Source organism: Stegodyphus dumicola, chromosome 6 (genome assembly GCF_044657685.1).
Source record: "Stegodyphus dumicola isolate Sdum_Otavi_A_Nest chromosome 6, ASM4465768v1".
Lineage (NCBI taxonomy): Eukaryota > Metazoa > Arthropoda > Arachnida > Araneae > Eresidae > Stegodyphus > Stegodyphus dumicola.
Genome location: NC_140773.1, coordinates 47,322,928 through 47,347,453, shown reverse-complemented (window position 1 = coordinate 47,347,453; position 24,526 = coordinate 47,322,928). Strand labels below are relative to the sequence as shown.

The following is a 24,526-nucleotide window of genomic DNA, read 5'->3' as shown; positions in this document are numbered from 1 at the left end:
TCTTTCCACAGACCACCATGGAAGAATGTACTAAGTCTACATTAAAAAATGATGATCAGTAAGTAGTATACGTTAAAGAAAAACAAAGTCATTTTGACTAACATTTAGGAACTGAAATAATTTGTAAATAAAATTGAAAACAGGGCAAGAGTACTAAAACAAATAGGAGTCACTGTATACATTCATTGTTATATAAAAAAATTGCTTATCTTGTGTATCGCTCAAACAGACTTTCTGTAATATTCTGAAGATGATAATTTTTCTTTTAGTTACTTTTTCAACTCATAAAATATTTTTAAAAGCTAATACAAGCGTAATGCATATTAATGTTTCCAATAAAATGCTAAAATTTATAAATTTAATATTTGAAATGTAAACGCAATTTGAACTCATTTTCAGAACTTCAAAGTATTTATTTGAATGCAATAAAGATATTAAAAGCTAAATGATTCTATACCAGGTGTATAATATAAATTACTAGGGGCATTTACTATTAATTACAATAGTGAATTTTAAATGTCTATTGGGGAATAATAATCACAGTACGACAGATATGAGTATTATTTGGTGAGAGAAATATTTTGGTACAAATTTCGTACGTGAGTGATCCACACATATACATGCAAAAGTTACACTTTGACTTAATAAAGTCTTTTCTTTATTAAATTAGTGCACAAGTCTTCATGCTACGAAAAGTTTTGATGAAATAACATGCTAACAGATTTTGTCTTACCATTTGCTATTCCTGCAATTTAAATTCATTTTAAATGTATGATTTTATGTTCTTTATCTTAAATTCCTAGAAGATTAATTCATAAACTGATAGACTAATCTTAACTGTTTAGTTTAAAAATGCTTTGGACGTTAAACTGGAAACAATACACGGATTGAAAAGTAGATGGAAGTTTTTTAAATTTTATAATTTTGCAGTTTTCAATATATTTTAACTTTTTGTAACTTTAATGGTAAATTCTTGAAGGTATTATATTGCAAGCTGAAATTTAAAAGATTGCAAACTCTTTTTTTTTTTCTTTTCCAACTCGTTATCTTATTGCTAGAAAAATAATTAAAGTAAAATTTTACTTTGTGTAATACTTGCCAACTTTCACATTTAACTGTATTTTAGTTAAATACGAATAACAATTAAACGTAATAAAAAATTTTAAAGTAAATCCATGGAAAAAGTTAAAATCCAATATATCCGTTAAAAACAAAGTAAATAATGGATAAGTAATGAAAATAAAGCAAAGTAAATAAAGGAAGTAAAGTAAAGTAAATAAAGGAAGTAAAGTAAAGTAAATAAAGTAAGCGCTTACTGCTTTTAAATTCAACAAGTGATTTAGTTTATGGGTATTCAGTTCAAATTAGTCTAAATTCGGTAAACTATAAATGAAGTACTGTGCATGGGCAACTTCAGAAAGCATTCTCAATGTTCAAAAACAGGCAGAGCTGGGACACTTTTGCATATAAATGCCAAGCTGCGCATTTAAAAATTTATGTTTATGTGAGTATCGTTTGCTTCATTTTATTGTTGCAAACAGCGTAAATTCCTTTTGCTTTTCTTCCTTTAGTTTTGAACTTTATGTGTGGCAACAAGATAATTGATTGATAGAATTGTGTTTGTGACAGCCATGTAGAATGGCTCGCTTATTTTGTATCAATTATTTTGCATCGCTGACAAGTGTAATTTAATAAAAGTGTAGGAATACAGTCCATTTGTTGATTGATTAGTGTTTGTGAAACATATTAAGTGTAAAGAACATTTATTGTTGGTCAAAAGTCTAGCCGGAGATCTAGTGAAGATAGTGACTGTTCTAAGTGTATTCTAACAACGCAATTTGCATATGGTTTGTGAAAATTATCCACTTTGTGAGGTAAGTGGATTTTGAACAAAAATTCGTTTAATTTGTTGTTAAATTTTAAGAACAATGTTGTAATACAACATAGAATTCGATTTCATTTTAATAATAGTGTTAAGTGATTTAAGAACAATTTCTGTTTTTGAATTGATCAATTATGAGTGAACTTATAACTTTTAAAACAAAAAGAACGGTCTTACGCAGGAGTGTTACTAATTATGTAAAGAAAATTGAAACTATTTTAACTGCAGATGAAATTAATTTAATAGATCTAGAGGAATGTGTCGAATTATTGAAACAAAAAGAAACTGAGTTAAGGAAGCTTGATTCTGAAATCGAAAGTTTAATTACAGGTACTAAAGAATTAGAAAACGAAATAGATAATGTTCAGGAGTACACAGATAAAATTTATTTGTGGAAATTTAAAGGTGAAAAAATATTAAAAAATCAAAATAATAAAAATAATTCTAATAGTGTAATTTCAGAACAGGTTCTTGACAATATTAAATTACCCAAGTTAACATTACCGACTTTTGGTGGTAATATTACAGAATGGATAGCTTTTAAAGATCTTTTCAGTGCTTGTGTAAGAAATAATACAAATTTATCTAATGCTCAAAAATTGCAGTATTTGAAGGCTTCGTTGAAAGGTGAAGCATATCGCATTATTCAAACCATTCAAATTTCGGATTGTAATTTTGAAATAGCATGGAATCTGTTAGACGAAAGATATTCAAATAAGAGAGAACAAATTTTTGCATATATTAAACGTTTTTTAAGTTTACCAACTATTCAAAATGAATCAGCATTTGCTATTTTAAATTTAGTTGACAATATTAATGAAATAATTCGTTCTTTAGAAGTATTGAATCAAACCATTGATAATTTTGGTGACACTTTAATGACTTATTTAACTTTGCAAAAATTAGACCCTGCTACAAAATTATGGTGGGAACGTCAGTTAAAATCTAATGAAATTCCAAAACTTACGACTTTAATTGAATTCCTAAAAAACTATGCAAGAACACTTCAAAATAGCAAATCAACAAGTAATAAGGTACCTAAATCTGTGTTTCAAAATAAGAATAATGTTCTGGTTGCTACTTTGGGTTGTGGTTATTGTAAAGAAGATCATAGTTTAGCCAAATGTTCGAAATTTCTAAATTTATCGGTTCAGCAAAGGATAGATTTTGTAAAATCTAATCGTTACTGTTTTAATTGTTTATCTAATATGCACTTGCTCAAAAAATGCAACAGTTTAAATACATGTCGACATTGCTTTAAGAAGCATCAGAGTATTTTGCACATTATAAATAATTCAAAGAATAAAACTCAGTTAAACAGTATACCTCCGCCTACGCAATCTATCATTAAAAGAGATGAATTAACGAGTCCTAAGGACGTTTCAGCCACAGTTTGTGCCTCTCATTATGATTCGAATGCAAAAGGTAATCAAACCAGTCACATTTTATTGTGTACTGCTTTAATAAAAGTTCAAAATTCTAAGCAACAATTTGTGAAGTGTAGATGTTTATGTGACACTGGATCTCAGAGATCATTTATTTCAAGGGATTGTGTGAAGAAATTAGGATTACGAGTGAAAGATAATTCCATTTCTGTATCATGTTTAGGAGAATTTAATACTATAAGTAATGGGGAAGTCGATTTAGTATTCACTTCTCATTTTAAAAGTGATATTCGTGTATCAACATCAGCGTTTGTACTGGACAAGGTGACAGATAACATTCCCTATGTATCTTTGCCATCAATCATCTTCGATAACTTCAGTGATTTACAATTAGCTGATCCATTATTTTACAAGTCACAACCAGTTGACATTTTATTTGGAGTAAATGTATTTCTGCATTTAATGACGGGAGAAATTGTCAAACGTGGTCCTGATTTACCATTTCCGTATTTTCCTTAATCCCGAAAGTTTAAAAATACCTTGGAAAGACCGCTTGTGCCCAGAAAATATACTTTTTGAAGCAGAAATTTTAGCGCTTTAAAAGCAATAGAAATTGCAGTTAAAAATAAATGCTGTCATCTCTCAGTTTAATCAGATTCTCAAACACTTTTCTCCAATAGCAGAAGACTAGTAGTTCTGTCCAGAATTCGAATTCCATCAAACGCGTTGGCTTTTGGGCATTTTTGTGATTTTCCCCGCTATGTAACGTGTGTACGAGCCAGTTTCTATTAGAAAATCCTCCCCGAAGGCATCCCCCCTTATGCAGATAGCCCTTGTATACTATGCCATAATCAAATAAACTAAACCAATAGCAGAAGAAATCTTTCATCTCCTCCCAAGAAAACAGCCAAATTAAAAAGCAAGCAGGGAATGAAGGAAATGAAGATGCCGAGTCCCTTGCTGAAGATGCAGCTAATACTCCTGATTCCTAAGATGTGATTTCAAAATGGCCTAAGAAATGACTAGAAAATGCAGAAAATAAATTAAATCTAGCAGAACGAATGGGACTCCGTTTCTTGAGGCTAAAGAAACATGAACTGATTAACGTAATAAATAGTAAAGCAGTCTCTGTAACCCCGTTTAAATTGTCATATCTGGACCCCACTTATTGGTACCCTTCTTCCCCACTTATTACTACGAAAGAAATACTATCTCTTTCTTAGAAAACTGCCGTTTCAGGAGAAAGAGGATCTTCAGAACACTGCCTCTTCTCACGCCCATTAACAAAAGCACCTCACAGAGTTAGATGAGCTACAAATGAACTTCAGTTTTGGAGATATATCATAAATATTCCAAAATTTCCTGACAAAATCAACAATATTGTCAAATACATTTCGGAGCAAGCAATAATTGTTACTGCATGAAAATGTTTTTGGAAAGTTTTCTGGAGCTACTGTGCGTTGCTTCACTGGATCAACAGGATCACGGAATAGAACCTGTATCACCCTATGTTAAAGTCCTCCTGTCTTAATATAAATGCACTGAGTGTGAATCCCGTGTAATGGATTTTTGAAATCTTAATGTAGAGAGTAACCTACCTCTTATTTTGAATGTCAAGTGTGCAAAGTTTCATCATGATCGGATTAAAACTGCAGATTTCTATGATGGACACTCTATGGTTTTAATGAATCCAACTAGTGTAATTTCATAGATCAAGTTAATAATTAATTATAACTGAAATGAATCTGCATTTTTTGCTTTTCAATCGCTTAGTTTGTTAATTAATAACAGAAAAATTTTAAGAGAAAACTACCTTACCCTTTTCGGAACGAAAAAAGGAGAAGAATAAAAATATTTGGATAAGATAAAAATATTTTAATTCGGGCAGTGGCAATAATTTTAATTCGGGCAGTTGCAGCAATTGTGTTCTCAATACGCGTTCAAATAACATTTCTTTCCAATCTCTGAATTTGTTTATTAAATTCGAAAGACAATTATATTGCGAGTAGCAATCCGTTTCTTTTATACAGCCGAATGTTTTGATTAAATATGAAATATAAATATTTACGCTTTTCGGAGTGGTAACAAAAATTTTACTTTTTATTTATTTATTTTTTTTACTGTAAAAGTTTTTTTTTAAAACACACACACAAAAACAAAAACAAAAAAAAAAAAGTTTCGAGACAGATCACAGGAGATTGAAAATAAGAATTGGATGTTGTACAGAACACGTTGATTGGTCAGTTGGTCATTTTAATTTAAAGCATTATTGTTTTCGTTAGACGTTACGGAGGCTTACTAGTATTATAAACCGTAAAATAATTGACTTCGTTAAATTTAAAAACTGTAGCAAATAGTAATACTCGAGCTAACTAATTTATTCCATAATTATTCACGCGATCTGCTGTAACGATACGAACGTTTGAGTTGATTTGTTTTTATTTATGCTAGTTCTTAAACTTAGTCTGATGAAAGATTTGGATGACGAATAAGTAGTTATCTTCCAACTTCAAGCGATATTTTTTGTTTAACTGAGAGATGCTTGGTACAAAAATGAATACTGCAGTTCATTTAATGTGTTCTGTATATAATAACCTTCGGATATTCTAGAGCATTATCTACATGAAAACAACTTGATTTACGGAAATTTTGTTTTTCATACATGATTATTATTCCAGTATGAGCGATTTGGAGAGCGAGGATTATCCAGATTTACCTTTTCCGCCATGCGTATCGTGGACGGCAGAAGAAGTCGCGTTTTGGATTGGAGAGATTGGATTTCCTCATTACAAAGTATTTCATTAAATGTTTTGTCATTTGAAAATTTTTAGCATATATTGGTTTTTATATTAATTCGTATGACTGAAACGTAGTACAGAAGACATTCTCGAATGGAATTATATTAAATTGTATTACTGTCGAATTTCTAATAGAACAATATTTTTTTGAACTGATATTCTAGATATAATTTTCTTTCTTATCTGGGCACACACTTTAACTGCTAATTGATCTACGATTGTATTATCCAATGATGAACGGACTTAACTGCTAAATGTCCTATAATCGTAAATTTCTCACACAAAATGAAGAATTTTTAATCACCTGACTTGTCAGAAAGAATCTTACTTAGACCATGCGTTATACTCCTGCTTTCTATCCAACTAACATGTCACCACTCACTCCTGTCTCCATACATCATATTTATCGAAAGATTTATTGAAAGATTTATTGAAAGATGTACAAATGTGATTAAGAACAAGGGCGTAAATTCCGCCCAGTACCATGCATATTTCATAATCAAGATGTGCTTCTCAATAACGTTTTGGTCGAGGGAAAAATAATGCATGAATTCCGCAAGACGGCTATATTTGATCGCTAGTACGTCCTGATGCCATATCGACCACGATTGAAATTAACTGTGTCTTCTGCATGAAAATCATTGCACATATGATTTTTTTAGCAGGAAAAAAATTCTGTTCCACAACGTACATATGTACGTCATTAATAAGTTGTAATAGAAATTTAAGGAAAATAATTTTTAACAGAAATAATTGGCCAGTATGAGTACAAGAGAGAAGAAATTAAGAAGGAAATCAGAATGTTGTCTTTACACTAAGGATTAAGGAAATACATCTACACTTAGCGAATTAATAAGCATATGTATTTTTCACAAGCGTGTATTTATCTTAAATTTTTCTGAATTTTTTTTTTTATGCTTTTCAAGTAAATGAGGTTATTTTAATTTATTCTAGCGTTATACTTTGTTTTAAATAACTTCGAAAATAGGGAAAAACGTGATGTAGTTTAATTTTGTTGTTATGCTGGATAATTTAAAATAAAAATATGTTGTCTTTAAAGCGAATTCCATGCAATCATTATAGAAGTGTTTCATTTTACTTCTGTAAAGTTGTTACATAATATACTAAAATGCTGGCTTTAAATGGCTTACTTAAAGTCACATGAAAGTTTTATACAATGATTTTCGTGATACATTCTCTTCTTATTGATATTTATTTTCTTGTTAGTTCTTATTATTTAAGGCAGTTTATCATTTAAACCCGACAAAAATAATTTCAAGGATTTGCCTATGATGCATTTCCCTGTTACGGATTTTTTAACACTGAATATGTTTTTAGACTGATTCAACAATCACTGTTTAGTTTCAGATGGTAGAAAGTAATAATTTTTGGAAGTAAAATGCAAGAAAGGAATTTAGCAATACTAAATTTATATAATTAGTCAATACTTTTTTATTATAGGGCCTAAGTGCCTATTAAAGGTGGAGCGAGGTAATGGCTGAACACTGGTAGTTAGACCATGGTCTAAATCCTAGAGAATGGGCTGGCCGCATGAGAGTTTTCGTGTTTTTCTCCATGTGTAATGTGAATACAATTCACAGTCTAAATCAGACTATGACCCACGGATCACCAATTTTATAGTTTCAATGTGACCCACTTGAGTTCCGAATATAAAGTGCAGTACATAAATATAAATAATAAAACATAAATATGAAACGAGTATTTGAAGAATACATAAAAAATAAATGATAACAGTAACATTTTTGTTTGATTACAAAGTTGAAATTACGAGCAGTCATTTTTATTTTTAAAAAACTCAAGTCTAACATAATGTTAAGGATAAATCGATATGTCTGGCAATGCCGATCCATAATCCATAATTCCAAAAAAATTGCTTTGCCATTTTGTTCACATTTGGTTCAATTTATAAATGCGAGCAAATATGTTCACACATGAAATTTTCTTTAAATAAGAACAGAAGTAGCTTGAACTACCGAAAGCTCATGCTTTGTCTTAAGAAAGCGAGACTTGACTAAATTAACATTAAAAAATTAAAAGTTACATTAAATTAAAAGTTCATCAACAGGGGAGCAATTGATATCGAAGAGAAAATAAAGTTCATTCGGTTAAGTTTGTTTTTATAATAATCAGAATTAGAGTTTTTTTATTTGTTTTGTTTAAAGTTCAAAGCAAATTGTAATTATTTTCTCAATAAAATTCATCTTATTTTTCACCAAAGACTGTTTTAAAATGAAAATACAACTGACCAGAAAAGTCTTCCTAATACGCACATTTTGTTTGATGTTGACCTGCAGCCAAAAGGTTGCAGACATCCGGTCATAATCGATCCTAATCAGCCACGCATAGTCTTTTGTTGAGATGTGTGATAAGCAAATTAATCGGAAGACGTAAAATGGGACCATGTGGCAAAAGTCAAATTTAATAGGATCAACAAAAAAGTTATTCCATTCTTCACAAGAATTGTCAGAAGTGAATAGGAAAGAATTATGAGATCTATGTAACCAGAACCCATAGCGCTTTCCAAACGTCTTATGAGAAATGGGATAATTTTTTGTTGTGCCTATAAAAATTAACTTTTATCTCATAGCTCCTTTTTACATCTTCCGATTCAGATAAATTTCATATTAAAAATTTGGTAACTAATTTTAAGAATTCAGGCGCCTAACCATGGTACCCGCTTTTATAAAGAAGTTCCAACAGCGCTTTGTGCTTTAATTCCCTTCAGGATCTCTTCCAAATTCAGTTTTCGACGTTTTATGAACTTACAGTACCAGGTCATCATTATAACTAATTGCCGTATAAGTACTAATAACTCTGAAAACACCGATAATTAATTATTATATAAGGTTTCGTAACTAATTACTTTACTCTTTCAGGAATGTTTTGAAAAAAATTTTGTCACTGGACGAAAGCTAGTGCTGCTTGAAGCTAGACATTTACCAAAAATGGGGATTACAAATTTTGAAGATATTAAAGTATGTAGTGGAATTATTATTATTATTATTATTATTATTATTATTATTATTGTTATTATTATATCTGCTTTATCTTTAAATGAAAACATAAAGAAACCTTTTCTTTAATGCATTATTTTCAATAATGACAGTAAACAACCAAACTCATGTTACTTGTCCTGCAGTTTTGAGGAATGAAGCCCACTTGTAAAATTGCTACAGTAATTAAATTCGAAAAAAAGTATTTTTGCATTTAAATAAGGTTTTCCATTCCAAATAATATAAATTAATTTACTTCGTGTAGGGAAATTCCTAAATTCTTCGCTAAATTTGGGGAATTAAATAGTATTTACGTTTAATTTCATTTCTATTTTTCGATTTGCATATGCATAGCAAGGACGAAACATGATGTCTGAACGGTTGGAAGGAGTTTTAAATAAACTAATTCCCTCTGAAGAGTCGGCATTGTTTCGTTATCTTTTCAATTGTTCATTTCTAAGTAATTTTCTTTATATGGCTTTAATTATCATAAACAAAATTTTTGTCATAATTTTATGCATATCCACTACTATTGGTCATTGCTAGTAAAGCAATTTTTCCATACCGATGTAGTTTTCACTATTTAATACATGTAAAATTTTTTTTCTAAACTCTTTAGAATTAAAAAATATATTAATATTACTTAAAATTTACGAATTTGTAAACTGGAATTTATTCAGTCTTTAAATAATAATTCTTTTATTTTCTTAATTTAATTTGAAATATAAAAATTTTAATAGCAGTATTCCCCTTTATAATTATAGTTTGAAAGAAAAATGCTACAAATCACTTTGAATAGAGACTAATTTCTGGAAAGCTTATTGATGAGCAGCTCTAAACCGGCCATTTTTCATTTAATTCAGTTATGATATATTTTTTATAAATATGCGTTAGAATTGTTTGCGAAGGAATTTAACTATCTCGCAGTTCCAACAGAGATTGAAAACTGCATTAAAAAATTTAATAATTGGGAAAAAGATCTTATATTTAGTGGTTTTTAACAGAATGGTATTCCTTCGTTCAATCCGACATCAAGTTAACCTTACAGTATATAAGAATTCGTACAAGTGTAATGAACTTTCATAATGGTCACTGCATACGAAGTTTGTTCTTGTTCAAAGCTTCTTCAAATTTTTATATTTCCTGTGCGCTGTGGTGAGCTGCTATTTTCAGTTATTTTTCTTGATCTTTTAATAAGTTACATATTCATTGGTGTATTTGCATACGGAAATTTTCCGTATCAAACAAGGACATCTTGGAATACTTTTTTTTCCCCTTCATTTAGTAACTCAGAATTTTAATTTTAGTTTTCTATCAGCATACAGAAATTTACCCATTATCATTTTAAAAAATGATAAAATAATATAAAAATATCACAACGGAATCTTTCGCAAACAGTTTAAATTTTTGTTTGTATGAGAAACTTAAATGCTAACTTGAATTTTGTTTTCCTTTTTTCTTTACAAGGCGATTACCGCAGCCATTCGAGGAATTCTGAATACAAAACTGATAGAATATTTTAGGAATATATCGTTGCCACGGAGAGAACCTTGGGCTTTGTACCTGGAGGAGTATAGCAGAACGGGAAAAACAGCCGAAAAATTGAAATATCCTACCTTTCTGAAAGAAAGGAAAATGAAACATACAGATCCATGAAAACTACAGTTGCGGCATTCCAAGAGTTGGATGAAGCAACAGTTATATCAAATTTATTAAAAAAAATAATAGTAAAATCATTACTTCTAGATTTAGTTCTGGTAGAAAAAAAGATGCAGTTATCTTGATATCAATTTATCATAATGACAATTTCAAAGACGTGTTTAAACTTTATAAGAACATCGAATTATAGAAATACAACCTTTATTTAAATCTACTGTTATTAAAATAAATTGTAGTATTTGGACGTTGTTTTCCTTGTTTAATTATCAGTCCTGAATTTGAATTATTCTTTTGTTGTTAGGAACTACGCTTTTTTATTCAGTAAGTAACAAGCTCTTTTTTTTTTTTCTTTTTTTTTTTTTTATGTTTGCTTTTTTTTTTTTAGTTCGAAATAAACAAGCTGCAACTATCAAATAATTTTCATTCCTAAAGGTGTCCTCGTTTATGGCATATAGTAGCAACATCAGCAAATACATATAGCCAAAATTTTAGTACTTAATATGTGAAACTCTTTTCTAAGATTGGGGAGGAGGTGGGAAAATGCACTACTTTTTATAATTTTATTAAATTAAATAAATAAGGAAAATAAAATACTTCAGTCATATTTTTAAGTGTCTGAAAAGCTCTCTTAAGATTAGTGTTATTTATTAGCCGTGATAAAGCATGCATCTACGCTTTTTGATCCAGTAACAGCTCAACAAATTAAGTGTGTGGATCTCGAAAGACGAAGCAAGACCGGAAGGTCCATATCAAAATAATTCAAATGCAAGGTAATGTTGGCTGTTTTCTTCAATATCATCTGAGTATTTTACTGCGTGTATGAGAACTAATACGCTGAGGACCCAAAGAACTGAAATCTTATGTTGAATGGAATTGGAACTGATAATCTTTTATTCATAAGAAAGTACGGATTCAAACTTTTATCTTTATTTTCGTTATATTAAGAAAGCGCATATCTTATAAAACTCAAAGTTTTTGTTCTCTTTCCATCTCTGAAGAAAACGTTTTTCACGAAAGCCCTCTTCCTTTTCTGGCAAATAGCTATTGTGAGCTTTCCTTTTGTTCAGTTAAAACCAACGAACCAACCAGCTTTCCTCAAGTGTACATAATTGAAAAATTTATTCGGTTGGTATATAAATCTGTGTATAAACGTGTAAATATTTCTGAAGATATTAATTTTTCTGAAGTTTTAGAAAGTCATATTTAAAGTTTTAACAACTATAAAACTTTTTTGAGCATTTGAAATCCATTTTTTTAATCTTTTAAAACCACGCATTTAACACAGGTTTTAATTAAAATAAAATATTTTTTCCGACCTCCGTTAAGAAAGTTAATAAATTTCCAGGTTTCATTTTTTTTTAAACAAAAGTAAAGTTTTAAAAAAAATCTCATATTAATAGGAATTTTGTAATTTCACCTTTCAGCAACAGATGGCAGCACAGTAGCAGATAATTATTAACTCTTTTTTTAAATATATAAAATGAATTTTTAATAATTTAAATTTTTTTAATTTGAAAAATATGCCGAAGTTTTTAAAGACAGGTTGAATTTCTTAAACTTATCCCAAAGCAGAGGCTTTTCTAATCATACAATCAATCATCTTGTCGTCAAATTGATTTTTGTAATAATATTCTTCCGCATCTGTCAACAACGTTCTTCCCTTAACTATTGGATACTACTGCGTTAAAAATGAAAATAAAAGGCATGTGCTAAAGTTTTTCTTTTTGAGATTTCACTTCATTTTTCTGTGCACATGCGTTCGAATGTTTCTTTGTAGCTTGATTTCTCAAATTGATAAAAGATGGCAGCACGAGTATCGTCGATGCAAAATCATTCTGCATTGAAATCGAGTCTTTCTTGTACGACATTTCTTGAAGTTAATTGACGAATATTAATTCAGAGCCATTTGCTTGGCAATAGTGTTTGCTGGCGGTTTCAAATGTGTAATATTTTAGATTAAATTTCATGTGCGTTATGCCTTTTACTGTTCAAAATTATTGTGCGTTGTCGCTTTTATCGCGGCTGATGCCCGCCTGCGAATTTGAAAAAAAGTGCCCTTCAAGATCAGTTTTTTCATCTCATTCTCTACCAATGATAGAAGGGAGCTTAGACGGGAAAAAAAAAAAAAAAAAAAAAAAAAAAAAAAAATATTTTCAGCAATTAAATTATATTTTATTCAGGAAAAATTTTGTTATTTTTGATATTATATATAAATTACTTAATTTAAAAATTAATTAAACATTTATATATTAAAATTTTATTGCTTAATTAATTAAAAATTTAATTAATTAAGCAATAAAATTTTCATTTTCATTTTTTTTTATTTTAGTTGGAAAAGAGTATAAATTATTTCTCTCATGATTTAATTGGCACATACATAAGAAGAAATTCGTTGAGTTATTTATTAAATTTGATACAATAGACACATGCTAATTTTGATTGTGGGAATTCCCGTGGATGAGAACTGCACTAAATCTACTGCATTTTTACTTTAGCAGGAACCAGACTGAAAATTTATGTACTACACAGAAAAAAAAAAAAAAAAAAAAAAAAAAAAAAAAATTCTGAAAGCTTTTACATTTTATATTACGCCCAAAGGGGCGTTTTTTTTAACGTTTCGGGAGTTACTTTTTATTAAATATCATTTTCTTCGCACTTAAACCATAAAACTCATTTCAACAGCAGTATCACAAAATAATTTTAAAAGACCTTATCTTTAGAATTTCCGAGACACAGTCTCTCGCGCTGGAGATAATTTTTTTCCCCCCTTACAGTCATTGCTCGCTTTGAGATCGTCGAGTTTGTTAATCAAAAATTTGTTAATGTTCTACAAAATATGAAGTAGATAATAAAACAAATTCCATGCTCCAAAATTGGGCCTCCATTCATATTCGAGTAGAGGACTATGTAATTCAAAATTTGATGTCTCTAGGTACCGTTGTTTTTTCAACTATGAGAAACGTACATACATTCGTGCAAAATCTTCATTATTTAATTTCTTTAAATATAATGCAGGGCTCTAACATTTGGTGGCAAGAATTTTAAAAGTGAAACGCAGTTTATAGTGAACCATCGCGAAATGTCAAAGCGAAATTTATAGCCTTTCTAGGCACATTGCCTCTTTGGGCTAATAAGTTCGAAACTGTTTTTGTTTTTCTGAAAACTACCAAATATTACCCCATTATCTTCGATTGCGTACTAATATGAGCAAACGACAACGCGGGAAAATTGTAACATGTTTTGACATTTACTTTAATAAAACCTTGACGAATGATATGTTTTGTTTCAATTTTACCTTCATCTCAGGACTTTACGTAATGCAAATGAAAGGAGAATAAAAGATTTCAACATATATTTCAGTCGTTCGTTTTATATGGGATTTATTAAAATACTGTCCTTTATATAATGGTAATTTATAAGATTTTGATTAACATCTTAATTAGGGATCTTAGTTTTGGGCCAGATGTATTTTGTAACTTGCAGATGATATTCTGGTTTTCAAAGCAACAAACGCTATCTTAGTTCTTCATTGATCTTTCAGTGCAACGAATTCAATAGCAGCACATTTTCTCATACCTTTGTTTTTAACACTTATATAAAAGCTGTTTCATCATTTACTTGCCGCTCTGAATATCTCTGCACAGCTCAATATCATCAGCCACAGCAAAATATAATTAAAAAACACTCATGTTTAAGAAATACAGTTTTAAATTATTTTAAAAAGCTTTAGCAGTCAGAAATTCATGTCTCGATGGTATAAGAGAATAATCATCAACCTTTTCAGCGGAAACTAGTAAATGTCCCTAGCAAGAACATTATTTATATAAAGTGCTTATGTTATGCTTAAACATTTGGAAAAATGCGACACAAATGATGTCCACAATCAACTCCCAATAATGACCTTTACACCGTTAGTGGTGCCACCACACTGAAACTTATACGTAAGTTTCAGTGTATAACTAAACTATATACGTAAACAAAAAAAAATGTACTATATATGTAACAGTAACGTAAACAGTATGTATTAAATTAGTTACACTATGCAGTAAGCTAAAATTTGTATTTTAATTTGATTTACATGACTAAATATGAATATGTGGCCAAATGGTAACTACATGCATTTAAGAATTAAGTATAATTTTATTACTTAATTACGCTCTTCTTAAAATTTTTATAGTATGTAAAAAGAGGGGAAACTAAAAATTGCTTTTTAGAATTTGCATGAAAGTGTTTTTTTAGAATTCACGGGCTTGAACTGAAAATCCTAGCGCCGACTCTGGACGTTTAGCCATAGTTTTAATCTTAGAAGATTCTTTAAATAATTAACATTTTATAGTTTTATCTTTTGTTAGTAGATGGCAGCACAAACAGAAAATTAATGTTTTCTTTTATAAGAAATGACTTTTTTTAATCTTCTCTACATTGCTTTTTAGGTAAAGATTTGTTAAAACTTCTAGTGGTTTATTTATTTTTTTAAATTTTGAAACAAAGCCAAAGCGCGGTTAGACATACAATCAATAGCTTCATTGTTAAATTATTTTTTGTCGCAGTATTCTTTCACTTCTGCAATTAGCACTTGCATAACTTATATATTGCTAGTAAGAGACCCTTAATGGATAAAAGTACGTTGAAGTATCCTTCTTGTTCTTTTTAGAAATTTCCTGACTCAACACTAGTATCTCATGAGCACATGAGTTCGACTGTCTTTCTGTCTTGATTTCCGTAATCGGCAAAAGATGGCACCACGAGTATTATCAATTTTAAATCGTTCTGTATGGAAAAAATTTCTAGTCCAACTTTTCTTGGGGTTAACTGACAAATATTTCATTTGAAGGTATGTACTTGGCAATAGCATTTAGGGGAGGCTTGAAATATGTGGATTTTAGGTTGCTATTCATCTGCTTTCCGCCAAAATTTACCATTCAAAATATAAGAAATATTCAGAATATATTTTATAAAACTGAACCACAATTTAAAGGGAACAAAATTTAGAATTCCTAACGTTTTAGTTTAACAATAAGCAGACTTTGCAATACTCTATTTCCCTAGAAATACGAAGTCATGAGAACATGACGTTCAAATGAAGTTCCCGCACTCACATGCGGAAATCTTTCCCTTTAAAAAAAGCAATAAATTTGAGGGAGTTTATTTAGGAACGCCTAAATTTCTAGCCATGCCATTGTATGTAGTGTATTGTTATCGATGCTTACAGTTAGTTATCCTCGTAGGAAGGACGATTTGTGTTCTTAAATGTGCGTTCAGTGACAGCGAGTATAATAAGAGTGAAAATACTGAGATAAACTGCTCAAGCACGTCCTATACATCGTCTTCCCACAGTATCCACTAATGTGGTGAGGGGAGGGGAGGGCAAAGCGTAACCAGCAACTTTACATTTAGGAGTCCGATTCAGCACACATTTACCCCTGACACCCATCGGCCTGATGGCTATAATTATATGAACAGAGAGCCGCGGTCAAAAAGAACGTTCTCCTCACTTTTTTTTTTTTTGTTTCCACCCACTCATACCCTCATTCTATTTCGCCCTGGAATTTTCATCAGCTGTACTTTAAGTATATTTAATTTTTGTGATGATAAAAGAGTTCCCCTCCCCTACGATCAGAACTTAAATTGGGCCGGAACCCACCGGATCTCGACTCCGGTGCTTCTTAGTTTTTGTAATAAATCGTAATTCTAGCCGGAACGCACTGGAGCCCTGGCTGCGGCACTTCTTTTATGTAATTGAATAACAGGTTCAGTAGAAATTTTATCTCGAAAATCTTATTTTAACAATAAAATTATATTAAAAATCGCGTATTAAATTTCAATTTATCTCTTTACATTTTATTTAATTTTAATTAGTTAATTACTTCAATCTTTAATCATTTCAATAAATAATAATTAATTATCTAATAATTATTAATTAATTATATAATAATAATTGATTAAATAACAAATTATAAACAATAATTAAATATCAATTAATTTTATAATAATTAACTATTTAAAATTATTAATGAGTTTAATAGTCATTTTATTTATTTATTTACTCTTGTTCCTCTCTGCTGACGGTCTTCCATAGGGCTCCAGCACTTCTAATCTTAGAAATTAAGCCTTGGTCTTCCGCTAAAATTTACTATGCAGAATATATAGTCTAAATATTTTAACACTTTCTTGCAGCATTTGGCATGAGTCTCAGCGAGGGCATAGCTCATTTTTCATCTCTCCTGCTTCGAAATAATCAAATGTCTCTACAAGCTAAGGTTTTCTCGCAAGCTCACCATTTTTGCAATGTTAGCCACAGAAAACGTGCTTAGTTACTGTACGATGCTCTACGCATTATCCACTTATTTATAAGTCAAATCAGAAAATTTTTTAAAAGTAGCATTTCTTTAGGATTACTGACAGAGTGTAAAGTATTGCCACAGATTTCATTTTATATTCACTATATTATTTATATTTGCTATATTATTTCTTTAAAAATAATACGTAGCAATAACATCTGGTGGGAGCGTCCCTTAATTTGAAAAGGGATTCGGCACAAAAGTGAAACAAACGCAAAACTGAGGACTGAATCTAACGTATTTCGCATTCTTCTTAAGAAGAGCTCTCTTAATAATGAGCTCATTCTCGTTGTGTTTAGCATAATTCCAAGAATACATTTAGTGTTTATAAATGCAATATATTGTTCTCAATCACATACGTATTTTAAATGCCAAATCTGAGAAGTTTTGGAGTATCACATCAGTTTATTTCTTTATTTTTCTTTATTTCTTTATTATTATTATTTATTTATTTATTTTTTTCCTGCAAAAAAACTATTCAGAACTTCAAGTAATTTATCACTTTCGGTTTATCCATTTTAGCCAAAATCTAATATGTTGTTCCCAATCATATAAAAGTTTTAAAATTGAAATTTAAATGAATAGATTTTTATTTAAATACAGGTTTTCATTAAAAACTATTACGAGTTTCAAATAAAGTGCTACTTACGGCTGCCCGTTAAAGACTGTTATGGGTTTCTTGTAAAATACAATTTCCGTTTCTACAGTCTTACATCAAATCTAATCAGCTCTTTATACGAATGTAGAAAGCTTAAATACAATAAAGCTTAAAATCATTAAATTATAAGGAAATTATGAAATAAAGAAAAATAGATGAACGTCATTCACAGAGCGAAGACATCACTTTGAATATTCAGTCTCGGAAATTAGCTGGAATAACAATTTTAAAACGAGAATTTTATTTGAAACTAGAATTAAAAAACGAATATGGCTAGTTCGTCATTAAATGCATCAAAATGGTAAACACCGTCATTAAATGGGCCATGATGGCAGACTCAAAAGTAATTTTTCCAGGAGACACATTTTTTCTTCCTTCTGTTCCAGACTGCAGCAGACATTTCTAAAAAACGTAGAAAATCACTCAATTATTATTTTTTTTTATCGTCCATGCTTTATAAATGGACGAAATGTTTATAATATGTGAAAATTTTAAAACTTCTTTGCAAAATTAGATACGTTTTTAGACGTTGAAACTTTAAAATCATTAGCACCAAATATTCGTAATAACGAGCGATTTTCAAAAATTCGCACAAAAATTAAGTTCAATTTTATACAAGTTTCATTGAAAAAGATTGGTTTCAGCTTTCTTCGCTGGTACAAGCAGTAAAATTCTGATAAGCTTAGTTTGTTCGTTAAACGAAGATATAAGTGAAAAAAATCCTTTAAACATTAAATAAAAACAAAAACAAAATAAAATTTTGAAAAAAAAATCCCATCACGCCATTGTTGGATTATCATCTAGAAACAGCGTATGTACAAAATTCGAACTTCATATCTTATCAGGAAGTAGGTTAAAAATCGATAACAAAATTCCACTCACAGGTAAACAGTCGTAGGTAAACTAAATTAAAATATTTAAGGCAGCTTAACAAATTTTATTACAAGACAAACATGAAAGTTACTTTTTCTTAACCGTTTAGTTTGTAGAGGTAGTAGGTAATTTTTGAAATCAGGAGAGATGAAAAATGAGTAACGGTTCGCCGGGACTCGAACAACGGACCTCTCGAATACGCGCCTATTGTGCTGACCATTATACCACGAAGGCATGCTAAGAAATGCCGTATAAGTTTGTAGGGATTTATATTTATTTTAACTAACAATTTAAAGTTTGAGTTTAGACCTTTCCTGTAAGCCTTCATTCCCCTAATTGTCAGTGTCAGAATAGTTAAATGCTGTAACGAAGTAAATGCAAATTTTTCTACTTTGAAGGAAGAAGTTAAAAGCCGAGTTTCGGCAGGAGAAAGGGAGAGTTAGGCTCTAGCTACCGTCGCTGCCGTAGGTACGTTTGCTTATTGCTGGTTCAAGTGGCTTAAGTGCATTTATCTGCTGCCACTAGCTTCAAAGGGGGTTTAAGTTACGGGATCTCGCTGAGCCCTGTATTCTAGGTCTATCGTTTGTTAATATTTTCAAATTTTAGTTTAATTACGTGATTTTCAGTTACCGCCCAAGCAGAGGCGAAGTTTGTTAGCGCCGAGTTGACGCACTGTAAATTTTAAAGAGTTAATAAAGAGTACTTTAACCCTTCCTCTGTGTAGTTTCCTGCTACTCCAATTTCAGATAGAAGTTAACCCACCTGGACTCTACATTGGCGCTCGAATTAATACGAACCAAGAAGAAGATGGCCGATGAAGAAGTATCTCCACAAGGCTCAGAAGAGCCAGACCCAATGGTGACCCCCCGTTAGATGGCTTTGGCTTCCTAATACAAAATATGAGGACAGCAATTAAACCATCAGTGGTACTCGACGGAAAGAACTCCGTCACCTCATTTCCGGAAGCCCTTGAGACGCACTTTCAATTGCATCCGGTGCCGGAAAGGCAGAGAGTAGCTTATTGCTTCGAGTACCCTCCGAGGACAGGCGGAAGCTTGGTGGAAAGGAATTGGGAAATTCCTATTTGGCGAAGTTGGTTCACTCGCCTATACATTCGAGAATTTCAAAGGGGCACTCCTAAAAGCGTTCCTGATAGTTAAAAGATAGTCGTGCAAAGCTTGAAGCCGAATTATACAGCTTCTAGCAACGGAGGGTTGAAGATCTAACCGAATTTATCCTGCGAAAAGTCTAGCTAGTGAATATGCTGTACGGTAGGAAAACCGACAGCGAAGTCACTGAAATCATAATGCCGCGGTTATTACCCTCCCTTCAAGATTTCGTGGAACTTCGAAATCCTCAAACTCTGCAAGAATTATTCGAATTAGCCGTAAAGTTTCAGAATCGGCGGATAGCAAAGGATTCAAGATTTCCGGCACAGCGATTTAATCAGCAATTCTCCACCTAGCCTCGGAAAGAAATAAAAACAACGGAGGAAACCGTTTTTCACCTAAGCCGTCAACGAGCAACAATGATAAGGATGACGCCAAAACCCGCCAGCGTACCCAGAAAACAGCAGGAGGAAAAACGGCTTTAAAGGAATAGAGGAGTTTGAGAATTTGAGGGATGAGACTCTTTGGGAATCGAAAAAAATCCCCCTAAAATGTATTTAAATACTGTGGTTGTGAAAAATTCCCAATTACCTGTAATACAGGTTCTTTTAAGTAATTTTCCCGTAGAAGCACTCGTGGATACCGGAGGAGAAGGAAACTTCCTAAATCGAAATTTTTATTATAGATATTTTAGAAAAGTAAGATTATTTAAAATTAACACGACGGAAATAATAACCGCTCAAGGGAAAGTGTGCGAATGTATCGAGAAACTATCACTTAATGTGCAAGTTAAGGACGAAAACCTTAAAATCCTATTTTAAGTGGCGAAAAACTTGCAAAACTAAGTAATTCTGGGAACTCAATTTCTGAAGGCGCCTAACGCTAGAATTGACTTTTAAAGTAACTCTGTTACGTTGGACATGGAGTCAAGGGTGGTGGAAGCTGCTGAAAATATTCCAGTAATTGATCTCCATCATTTAAAGCAAGATGAAAGAGCCAAGCTGCAAGAAATCGTAAGTAAATTTTCTGATAAGGCAGGGAACACTCAGATAGTAACTCATTCTATTGAATTAAAATCAACTAAACCTTGTAAAGCGAAACCGTATAGGTACGACAAGGAGAAAGAGACCATCATTGAGACCACAATACAAGAGATGTTAAAAAATAAAATTATAACTCTCATAAATAGTGAATATGCGAGCCCTGTTGTGCTCTGCAGGAAAAAGAACAATTTTCCCTACGGATCCCAAAGCATATCTCTTTGCTATAGATTATAGAAAACTCAATAGTTTAAATTTCAGGTTTACCCTTTACCCGTGATTGAGGATATTATTAGGAAAATAAAATCTACAAAATTTATAACCACTCTAGATCTTGCGTTAGGCTATTTTCAAATAGCCATGAAACATGAAGACGTAAATAAAAATGTAGAGTCCAGGTGAGTTAACTTCTATCTGAAATTTTGAGTAGCAGGAAACTTTAAAGGAGAAGAGTTAAAGTACCCTTTATTAACTCTTTAAAATTAACAATGCGTCAATTCGACGCTAACAAACTTCGCCTCTGCTTTGGCGGTAACTGAAAATCACTTAATTAAACTAAAATTGGAAGATATTAACAAACGATAGACCTAGACTACAGGGCTCAGCAAGATCCCGTAACTTAAACCCCCTTTGAAGCTAGTGGTAGCAGATAAATGCACTAAAGCCACTTGAACCAGTAGTAAACAAACGTACCTACGGCAGAAACTCCAGCTAGAGCCTAACTCTCCCTTTCTCCTACCGAAACGCGACTTTTAACTGCTTCCTTCAAAGTAGAAAAATTTGCATTTCCTCCTTTTTTAATTTAGGGGAATGAAGGCTTAAAGGAAAGGTCTAAACTCAAACTTTAAATTGTTAGTTAAAATAAATATAAATCCCTACAAGTTAATAAATTTTAATACGTGCTCCGAATGGGTTACCATGCCGATATCGAAATGGCATTCTTTTTGCATCCGCATATGCTGGATAATGTCTGGTGTGACTATAGCAGCAGGTCATCACTTTGCAACAGGTGGTGTGCCCTAAAAATTCCATTGTATAAATATTTCCAATTTAAATTCTATCACAATGGCAATTCTTAAGTGCAGTGTGTACGAAATACACACTGTAATTTTATTTTGCTGCGCGATAGTTTCTTTCATGCTGGTTAAAAGCAGTATGTCAAGTTGCCTCTTCCATCTCTAAATGCAAATCTTGAGCATTTTTTAATTATTTCGGTGCAAAATCTAAGAAGCTTGATTTATTTTAAAATCAGATCCATCTATTCCGATGGTCCCACGTGAACTATATCTTAAAATAATAGCTTAGCTATCTTACTCATTTTCAACGCTTACCTTATTATTCGTGTTATAAATTTTAATAACTCATGAAACAGATTTAGGTATGATAATCTCCTTTCAAATTATTGTCTATGAATGAAATAAGATTTAATTAACCAACAACTAGATTTAATCTGAAATTTTTTTTCCGCACAAACCCATGATATCTGGTTTACCTCTCTCGCATCTCTGATTGAATCTTTACTTTTCATATATGGACTTTACATAATCCCATTTTTTTGTAACAGAATTAAAAAAGTAATACATTTAGTTCTATATGTATTCACGTGTTGACAATATCCTCAATTTAAAATGAAATTTGCGTCCACCTTCCCACACTTCGGCCTTCGTCTTTACAGAGGTAATCCGTAATCCTCAAATTTGTGGCCATTTACAGCTCTTCTGTCGTCTGATAATGGGTGGACCTAAAGTTAATCCTCAGAATTATTAGTAAACCTCGTTATCATGTGAGTCTGAAGCTTCCTGTCGTAAATTAACATCCTTTTTCATAGTATTATTGAAATCCTTGAACTATTTGGATTAAGCTCTCGCCCGAGTAAAATTTCGAAAGATCTTTAGGCAAATAAGTTGAGATAAGAGTCAAGTCCAAGAGGCGTTCTTTGCATACCAAGAGTATCAGTAAAGAAACTTGCAGGTGCAAAAGATCTGTTATCTTATTAACTCGATTTTTGGTACAGCCGTTCTATGTATCACATTTTTCTTAAATTCAGTTAAAAAAAAGTTGTGCCAAGTGATAAATTGCTGTGTCATTTTAACTGAAAAAAAAAAAATACAAAGTGAACATATAAAAAAAAAAACAACTTAAAACTCGGTAATTAAAATATTTGTTTCAATATAGGAGTAAAAGAAGAGCCGTAGAATTTAGCAGAAAAATAAATTATTAAGTAAAATGAAATGTAAACTAGTTTTATAGCATAAATAATTAATTATAACGCTGAATTAATAACTAACATATGAGAAGTTTAATAAAATTTAAAAAAAAATGCCATACCAAATCTTTCTCATAAAGAAAAAATCCTTAAATATAACTATGTCATTTGGAATGATAAGAGAACCCCAGAGGTAACCTTGTAAGGATCCTAAGTTTTACTAACGTTTATTTTATTTTAAATCTTTACTATCACTTCTTATTTTCTACTTCCGGCCAGAATTAAAAGCTTTAACTTATTTATGCAAATCTGTCTTGCTAACGCAAAATACTTAAGTTGTGGCTTTTTGCCAAGCAAGAGAGAGGAAAGAGTTATTGCAAGCCGCTTGCCATAGTAGTTTTACTCGGTTGCTGGTTGCCTTCAAGGCCAGAGGTTTAGTCCTCTTGATAATTTCAAACGTATCGTAGTTTTAGCAGCTCTCTGTACTACATACTGATTTTGTTAAATAACGGCCGATCTTAAAGCTAAGCACTTTTATATTAATCCAAAGTTAATTTTAGTTAGAGTTTTAGTTAATAGTTTTATATTCTTACGTTCAGACCACAAGTGGTTGGTCTCTGTATTCCGAAGTTCCGGAAATCTCTGTAAAGATAGAAAAATAAAGGGTTTCGTATACCTTTCCTGTGTGTATAATCTACTTCACAAGTTATTGAACATAGCTTGAGTAAGCTCCCTGTTCCGAGTCAGGACAGTTCATGTTTCCAAAGCAAGTGAAGAGGAGTACAAGTCCTGATAACCTTACATAACCTCGTATACTATTATCTATTGCACAACTTGTTTTCCTTAATATCTATAAAAAAGGACTGTAAAATAGAAAAATTGAGCAAATAATTTATATTTTACTAATAATTTACAAAGTGAAATTAAAATGAACAAAATTTTTCGATGGATATAGAAAATATTAAGTATTCTTACTCATGCCATGCAGATTCAAGGTAGTTTTAAACAGCTTTCAGAATTATTTTAAACATGAAAAGTAGGGAAAATATTTCATTATGTGAGTTTAGAAGATTTCATGACATCGTGTCCTGTCCCAATATGATTATGTCGCTTTTTTTTATAGTACCATCACTTTTGTTATAGCTAACCACACCTCAAATGAAGTTTTGCTTATTTTGTTAGATATAAGAAAAGAAAATGACGTTTTGGTTACCAATTACAAAATCTTTAACAGCAAACATCGTTACTATAGTCGCTGGTCAGTTGATGTATCTTGAAAAATAAACGAGCTACTTCGTAATTAAAAGCCCTAATGATGGCAAGCGTTAATTATCACTTTAAATTAAAGAATTGTCTGTAGTGTTTTTGCGTACTGTTCTTCAGTTTGAAGACTTGAATTTCCATTGACGCAATCGCACTTCTCCTAGCCATAGTACCGTCATCAGATGATGTCATAAAGCATATAACAGTTTCACCTCATAGTTAATAAGTATGGAAAATTACTGTATCTTTCACTTAAAGGACTGTCTCAATGTATTGAAACGAAATATAAATCTCTTAT

At 31.2% G+C, this 24,526-nt stretch overlaps 1 protein-coding gene across 2 annotated transcripts; it reads left to right on the top strand.

Annotated features, from left to right (window-relative positions):
• The first annotated feature begins 1,739 nt into the window (after positions 1 to 1,739).
• On the top strand, positions 1,740 to 10,980 carry LOC118188955 (sterile alpha motif domain-containing protein 15-like). Of its 2 annotated transcripts, none has more exons than XM_035359485.2 (3): positions 1,740 to 1,874; positions 8,963 to 9,061; positions 10,547 to 10,980. In XM_035359485.2, exons 1-3 carry the CDS (start codon positions 1,845 to 1,847, stop codon positions 10,733 to 10,735), a joined length of 318 nt encoding a protein of 105 aa, XP_035215376.1. In that variant the 5' UTR covers positions 1,740 to 1,844; the 3' UTR covers positions 10,736 to 10,980. The 2 variants fall into 2 exon arrangements, with proteins under 2 accessions (XP_035215376.1, XP_035215375.1); XM_035359484.2 differs by lacking the exon at positions 1,740 to 1,874 and adding an exon at positions 5,745 to 6,060.
• Positions 10,981 to 24,526: the final 13,546 nt, after the last annotated feature.